The sequence below is a fragment of the Arachis duranensis genome, chromosome 1, assembly GCF_000817695.3.
Source record: "Arachis duranensis cultivar V14167 chromosome 1, aradu.V14167.gnm2.J7QH, whole genome shotgun sequence".
Taxonomy (NCBI): domain Eukaryota; kingdom Viridiplantae; phylum Streptophyta; class Magnoliopsida; order Fabales; family Fabaceae; genus Arachis; species Arachis duranensis.
The window spans coordinates 104,421,944-104,429,576 of record NC_029772.3 but is presented as its reverse complement, the minus strand read 5'-3'; the positions used below and the strand labels follow the sequence as shown (position 1 = coordinate 104,429,576).

At 38.9% G+C, this 7,633-nt stretch overlaps 1 protein-coding gene across 1 annotated transcript; it reads left to right on the top strand.

Annotated features, from left to right (window-relative positions):
* The first annotated feature begins 6 nt into the window (after window positions 1-6).
* On the top strand, window positions 7-4,788 carry LOC107468200 (two-component response regulator-like APRR1). The gene is made up of 7 exons (XM_016087461.3): window positions 7-676; window positions 1,409-1,570; window positions 1,683-1,816; window positions 2,104-2,268; window positions 2,715-2,802; window positions 3,083-3,124; window positions 3,268-4,788. The coding sequence occupies exons 1-7, from the start codon at window positions 496-498 to the stop codon at window positions 4,221-4,223; spliced, it is 1,728 nt and encodes a 575-aa protein (XP_015942947.1). The 5' UTR covers window positions 7-495; the 3' UTR covers window positions 4,224-4,788.
* The last annotated feature ends 2,845 nt before the right edge of the window (window positions 4,789-7,633 follow it).

Sequence of the window (7,633 nt, the reverse complement as noted above, 5' to 3'; positions counted from 1 at the left end):
CCATTGCAGTTTTTGGTTGTTTCTTTCCTTTTTCTTCCTCAACCTGAGATAGCAATCACACACAAACACAACAAAAGCGTCTTTTACGATTTAGGATTCTCATTTTTCCAATTTCATTTTTAATCCGACTTTTTAATCTTCAATAAAAACGTTGAAAGCCTTTGTTGGATAGTTCTGCTAACGTGCGCCCTGTTCTTCTGTCCATCCAATTTCCGTACCACGTCGGCTCGATCTCCACCGTCCGATCAGTGTCCGGTGTATTATAGAATTTCCCATCTGGTGAATAGGGGTTAACCTCGATAAACCTAAAGGAAAAAATGGATAAGATTTTGCTGTAATATATGATGGATTTTGGTTTTGAATTTGATCCATTGATTGTGACTGTCATAATTTGGGTTTTCGGAAGAAGGGTTTCTGTGGAGGTTCTTTAGTGTTCAAATTTCTCAACTTTAGCATAAAGTTTTTCTCTTTTTCGTGTTTCTTTTTTCCCGTGAGATGGAGAGGGAGGAGCTGAATTTGAACAAAGAGAGTAATAACAACGGTGTTGGAGGTAATAACAGTAAGAGTGGCGGTGATGGCTTCATTGACAGAAGCAAAGTTAGGATTTTGTTGTGTGATAACGATTCCAAGAGTTCCGAAGAGGTTTTTACTCTTCTAATTCGATGCTCTTATCAAGGTACGAATTATGTGTTTTTCTCCCTTTTCTATGTATGGAGTGAATTGTTTGTATCTGCTTTGTGATTACTAGAACTTGGTTTGCTCATGTTATTGTTCTTAGATTCTATTTTATTTGCTAGAGAGGTGTTTTTGTGGATCCTTACATGCTTACAAACTTGAGTTTTATGGGGTTTAGATGAGAGATAATTAACCCTGGTTTTGTAGGTTGGCAACAACATGAGGGGACAATTTACAGTTGTTACTTTAGATGCAAACTTAGATTCTGATCTCATTGTTATTGAGTTACTTCTATGGTTCTGAGTAACAATATCTATTCAACTTAAAAAGTTGTCATGCTTTTGTTCTTATATTTGGGTTCCATTTGATGCCAAGAGGAGTTTCAGCTGCCATAAGATGCACATAATCAAACCTCTATGAGGGAGTTGCTTGTTGCAACTGTTACAAACATGACATACAGTGTAGATTTTCCTTGGGTGATTTTGGTTTTGACTTTTGAGGTCCAAATTTCTCTTTTAAGACTCGGATCTCAAATGTATTGAAGTGTGCAAGACTCTCCACTCCTAAGTTCACCCTCCTTCTTCCTTGTTAACTTCTATAAGTGTGATGGTCTTGTTGCTTTTTTTTATTTCTTGGTGTGGGGTTACAGTTTTGATTATATGATTTAAAGCTTTGGCAGTTCTTGACTTGCTATTTTGAGATATTTTAACACAAGAACTTTGGCGCTCCACAGTTGTTTCTGTAAAGTCAGCAAGGCAAGTAATTGACGCACTGAATGCAGAGCGACAATATATAGACATCATACTAGCTGAAGTCGACCTTCCAATAAAAAAGGGCATGAAGATGCTTAAGTACATAGCACGCGACAAAGAATTGCGCCGAATTCCTGTTATAAGTAAGTTTGGTTCTTCATTTTCCATTTTCCTAAGGAACCTGTAAAACTCTTTATTTTAGAAAAATTTTGTTCTGTTCCTCATCGTTGTGTTGGAATTTCTTTTTTGGTTAAGTGATGTCTGCACAAGATGAGGTATCCATTGTTGTTAAGTGCTTGAAACTTGGAGCAGCAGACTATCTAGTTAAGCCTTTACGCACTAATGAACTATTAAATTTGTGGACGCACATGTGGAGAAGGAGACGCATGGTATGTATCGCCCAACTTCATATTTATGAATGTTGGGGTAGCCTCTCCCTTTGATTTAACAGGAGATATTATATGCAAATACTTTACATATAATAACAATAAATTGATAGATATTGATAAGCTAGACATCTCCCTTTCAAATTAGCCTGATGTTTTGCTGGTCATGTGCATGAGCATCTCTATCTTGCATATGGCACTTTTCTCAAAATTTTCAATTCACAGCTAACAGCTTAGATCTTGTCGAAGTCACCTTGAAATCATTTTTTTTTTAATGTCTATGGTGGCAGCTTGGACTTGTAGAGAACAACATCTTGAATTATGACTTCGACCTGGTAGTGTCTGACCCGAGCGATGCAAATACAAACAGTACCACCTTATTTTCTGATGACACAGATGATAAGTCCAAAAGAAGCAGTAATCCAGAGGCAGGAATATCTATCCAACAGCAAGAGGTAAATGTCAGAAAAGCAGTCATAAGTAATAAATGAGTAAAGGAAGTAGTGGGGGTTCACCATAGTGAAGGAGTTCAATCAACATTTAGCTTTCTTTGCAAACTATTCTACCCATCAAAGCATATAATCTGATATTTGAATGCATCTTATTATTCATATCGACTAGAAATGTTTTCAAACTACTTGTTAAAAACAAAGTTTCCCCTTAACTCCCCTCTCTTTTCTTATGCACCGTTCACTTTTATCAGTAAAAATTAACCAAAATATTTTTCATTTGATGATATAGAGGAAGTTTCAATTTTTTTTTCTTTCAATTATACTGTGTGCGCTCTTAACTGTTGTGCCAGCTAAAGGTGTTTGAAAATCAAGATATGAGTTTACCATATTTATGCTAGCAACTGCAGGTCAGAGTGTTATAATTTATGTCTATCATTTATACTTTTCAGGCTACTGTTGCCATGGATATTGTTGTTGAGGAGCATCCTAATTCTTTGGTGTCGCCTGATGTGCCTGGAATTAGTGATCGCCGAACAGGTATGCTTCTTTTTTCTTCAACTGCTATTTCCCTAGACTGTATCTGAATTTATATCCTAAATAATTTTGCATAGTATCAATAATGAGGTAATAAAATTACTCAATGGAATGAGGAAGTGGTTACTTCGTATAGGACAACTTGTTTGAATGCCATAATATGGCACAATTAGTCTATGTTATCTTTCTTTCTCTTCTTTTTTTGGTCTATTTATGTTGTTCAATTTCAAGAAAATTGAGGAAGACAAATGGCAATACTTCATTATTACTTGTTATTGCACAGGTGCTCAGGGGCAGCATCAATCATGCAACAATATTACTGAGGGTAGGTTATGCTCTCCACATTTTCTTTTCCATTACGAAAATGACGTCAGTCTAAAAGGAATGTTTGAGTTCCTGATGTTGCCTATGTGAGTACACTCGATTTCTTTTTTATTCTTTTCTATTTGCTCTACCAAAAATTTGTAGGTTATTTTTCATCTGCTCCAAAGAAGAGTGAACTAAGGATAGGAGAATCATCAGCCTTCTTCACTTATGTCAAAGCAACAACAACAATAAGGAGCAACATTGAAGAGATTGTTCATCTTGACAAGAATGCTACTAAACAAGTGAGAATGGAAGACATGGATCAAGCATGTGCTCAAGAGAAGGGTAACCTTCAAAGACATGAGAATGGAGAGACACTTGAAAGCCATTCACAAGAGGACTTACCCAGCAGCAATAGTATACCTGATTCTTTTTCTATTGAGAGATCTTGCACTCCTCCTGCATCAATGGAAGTTTCACAGCAAAAGCATTACAAGGAAGAGCATCGTCAGGGTGTGGTGCATCCAAGAAATGGAAGCCATGGTTCCGAGCCTGATGCATCTAGCATGAATGCTCACCATGCTTATCCATATTATATGTCAGGAGTTGTTAATCATGTTATGATGCCATCATCAGCACAACTGTATCAAAAGAATATGCAGGAGCTACAGAATCATACTAGTTCGTCTATGATTGCACAATACAATCATCTTCCCCACTGCCCTCCTCATCCAAACGGGATGACGTCCTTTCCATATTATCCAATGGGTATATGCTTACAGCCTGGTCAGATTCCTGCGAATCATTCATGGCAACAATTAGGAGGTTCGAGTTCATCAGAGGTGAAATTAAGCAAAGTTGATAGAAGAGAAGCGGCGTTGATGAAGTTTAGACAGAAAAGGAAAGAACGTTGTTTTGATAAGAAAATTAGGTATGTCAATAGGAAACGACTGGCTGAAAGGCGGCCCCGTGTTAGGGGACAATTTGTCAGAAAGTTGAATGGTGTCAATGTGGATCTCAATGGACACCCTGCCTCCACTGATTATGATGACGAAGATGACGATGAGGAGGAAGAAGACAACCACGTAGCAAATGATTCCTCTCCTGAGGATGCATGAGAATGTTGAGAAGCTTCTTCGACCACAGGGTGAAGGGGCCACAATTCCATCTTGAGTTCAAATGGTCCGATTCGAGGACCAGCTGCTGTTCCTTGCTTTGGTGGTAAACTTATTGCATCAGCATTAATTTGGTGAGATGTGCTGTTGATACATCAGGGATGCTGATCCAATTATAATGCACAGTTGCACATCACATGCCCTTGCTCAGTTTTTCTCAGAATATCACTTCCTCGAATGATCAATCTTACTGAGCCCTTCTCAAAGGTATATTGCTGGTTCTGTTCAATGCAGTTAAAAGCATCGGTGGTGTAATTGAAACTGTTTGAAGCAGGTTGTGGTTGCTTATGTTTATGGAGAAAAATGTTGGACAGCTTAATGTTTGCGCACTCCATAATCCATAGTGTTGTATTGTCTAAAGATTCTACTGTCAAACCAAATTCAGGACCACTAAAAGCATTTATCCTCCCTAATTTTCTTATGTACACTATTGGGTCACACTTATTTGAACGAGGGATAATATTTAATATAATTTTCTAACGTATTGGTCTCTGTCTGAAGTTGAGTACACAAGAATAGAATTAGTTTTGGTGAGTACAAATGTGACTGTGGAACCATCTTTTCACGATAACTAATATCTCATCTATTAATCACAAATTTGATGTAAAAAGTGGTAACTTGTCTAGTGTATGTAAAAAGATAAAGGAAATGGATTGAATAAGAGAGGTAAATAAATGGTATCCTCATATATATGAATATAAAGAAAGAAGAAAATCTGTCTGTATTTTCGTGGGATAAAATTTGTCGGAAATATCCGTTTGTAATAAGTATTTTTCTAGGAGTGTTTCTTGCACCTTCAGTCCTATTGATAGGGATGACAAAAACCCTCAGCGGGGAGGGTATCTGCGGGGATTTACCCGCCGAGGGGCGTATATGGGGAGAGTTTTCTACTCGCGGGGATGGGGGGCGGGGCCCCATATAATAAACGGGGTGGCATCAGATCTAAACTCTGAAGCCCCAAACCCCATCTTCTTGCAGACTCGCCCTGTCCTCTTCCTCTTAGGGCGGGTGAACCACCCACGGACGGCCACCTCCCAGGCTCCCACCTCCTCAGTCCTTTACCGCTACCTCCCAGTCTCCCATCCCCTTAGTCCGTCTTACTCACCGCTACCTCTCAGTCTCTCACACACTGTGGATCTCAATAATGTCGCTGCCACGTCACGCACACCGACATTGCAACAGGGAGTCCGTCGTCTTTGCCGTCGTTGCTTCTTCCCACGAAGGCATGTTGTAACACCCTACTACACAGAGCTTTACACCTAGGATGTAAAATAGAGGTGGCGAGGCGCTACGACCTCTAAAAATAAAATATAAATACATATACATATGATTGTAGAAAGAACGTAATATACGAGGAGCCTTGAAGAATTGGTAAAACAAAATCACAAAATTAAAAGCACAATGCTCAAGAATAAGGATTACTTGCGTACGAAGAAAACTAAGGTTCACTAACATATATACATAGGAAAACAAGAGTAGATGGTCAAGAGTATAGAATACCAAGCTCCTAACTCAGCCTGCGAAGCTAAGGCTGGCTGAAATACACAAAAGAGGTCCTAGTTCTCCATACACCTATAAGAAGTACAAAAGTAAAACAAGCTGCTAGGAGAGTTATATACATATTGTCATATATAAAAGTACACAAAACAGAGTCCCAAAGTGATCCCTTCGCTATAGAACTCCTGACGCCTAGCGAGGTGCCTCTCGACCTGCATCTGAAAAATAACAATATCGTATGGAATGAGAACTAGGGGTTCTCAGCATGGTAAAGGTGCTGCATACATAAGATATAAGGTCTCGGAAAAGCCAGAGGCAATCCTAGAACTTCGACATTCAAATTATAATGCTTAGAGAACTAAAATAGAAACCATAAAATCTGAGTGGTTCTCTAAGGTTCTTATACTTAGCCGAATTCTAACTAAAACCCTCAATTACTTCCCTTTCCTCCACCATCTTCCAAACACAATAGATCCACATAGACAACCAAAGAAAACAAAGCAAACACAAGTAGAATACAGATACAACAGGTAGCAAATATAGTAGGTAAGCAATGTAATCACATAGGCAAGCCCAATTAATACACCAACAAACAAAACACACATATGCATATGATGAATGTCTATTTTACTGGCTGTGAGCTCACGTGTCAGTTACTTTGCCATAACCCAACACACCTGGTAGCTAACCCGGATATCATCTCTCTGACATACATCCACACTCTTGGGATATAGTGCCCATCACACTCATGGGATATAGTGCCCGTCACATTTTTAGGGACAAAGTGTTCCCACACTTTTTGGATATAATGCCCGCCACGCTCTCGGGATATAGTGCCCCTCACACTCATGGAATATAGTACCCGACACACTTCCCAGGGTAAAGTGCTCCCACACTCTTGGGATATAGCGCCCACCACACTCTCGGGATATAGTGCCCGTCACACTCATGGGATATAGTACCCGACACACCTTACAACAAAGAGAAACTCATACATTCTCATCATCAACAAATCTCAATCAGGCCTCAATTATCACATTCATTCATAATCATTCATAATCATTTCACAACCATTCATCATAACTATGGCATCACACATACTTCATGTATTCACATTTTCCATATATAAATCATCACTTTCCAACCTTACTTCACCCCCAAGATACCTCATTTCCCCTAACTTTATCTCATTACTACACCTATTACTAAGATCTAGGGCTGAAAGAGTGGAAATAGAGGTTTAGAGGTTTAAAATAATGTTTAAAACACTAAAATCTCATTTGCTGAAAACAGGGGTCACGCGTACGCGTGGACCACGCGTACACGTGGGAGTGCATTACTGAAATGTCACGCGTACACGTGGGCGTACATTTTTCCTTCCTCGGGTACGCGAGATGCCCAACCCGAATAGGTTGGTCATGTCACGTACAGTGGTCGCGTACGCAAGCTATGCAGAATAGCAAAAATGTTGAATGTTGCAGAATTTTTAGTTTTGCACTCCGAACTTCCGACGCACATAATTTTTTCGTTTTAAAACATTTTCCATCCGTTCTTCAAACAACATAAATTTCACGGACCCAATTTTTATATGAAACAAGTTTGAAACAATTTGGGGGTCTGGAAGCCGAGTTATAGCTCGTCAAAATTCGGCAAAAAATCAGATTTTCACAAAATCTTCCAAACCTCTATTTTCACAAAACACAACTCATTGCTCACATGAATACAACTAAACCCTACACCAAAACATGCCAAGAAGAGCCACCACAACCCACATTCTACCACAACCAACCTCACCTCAATGTAAATTACTTCAATCCAAGATTTTCAATTATACCAATATAATTACCAATCATTCA

Coding starts and splice junctions, on each gene's coding strand:
- LOC107468200 (XM_016087461.3), top strand. CDS start 496: ATGGAGAGGGAGGAGCTGAATTTGAACAAAGAGAGTAATAACAACGGT. Junction 1,817..2,103: donor TGTGGAGAAGGAGACGCATG/GTATGTATCGCC, acceptor CTATGGTGGCAG/CTTGGACTTGTAGAGAACAA. Junction 3,125..3,267: donor ATGCAACAATATTACTGAGG/GTAGGTTATGCT, acceptor AAAAATTTGTAG/GTTATTTTTCATCTGCTCCA.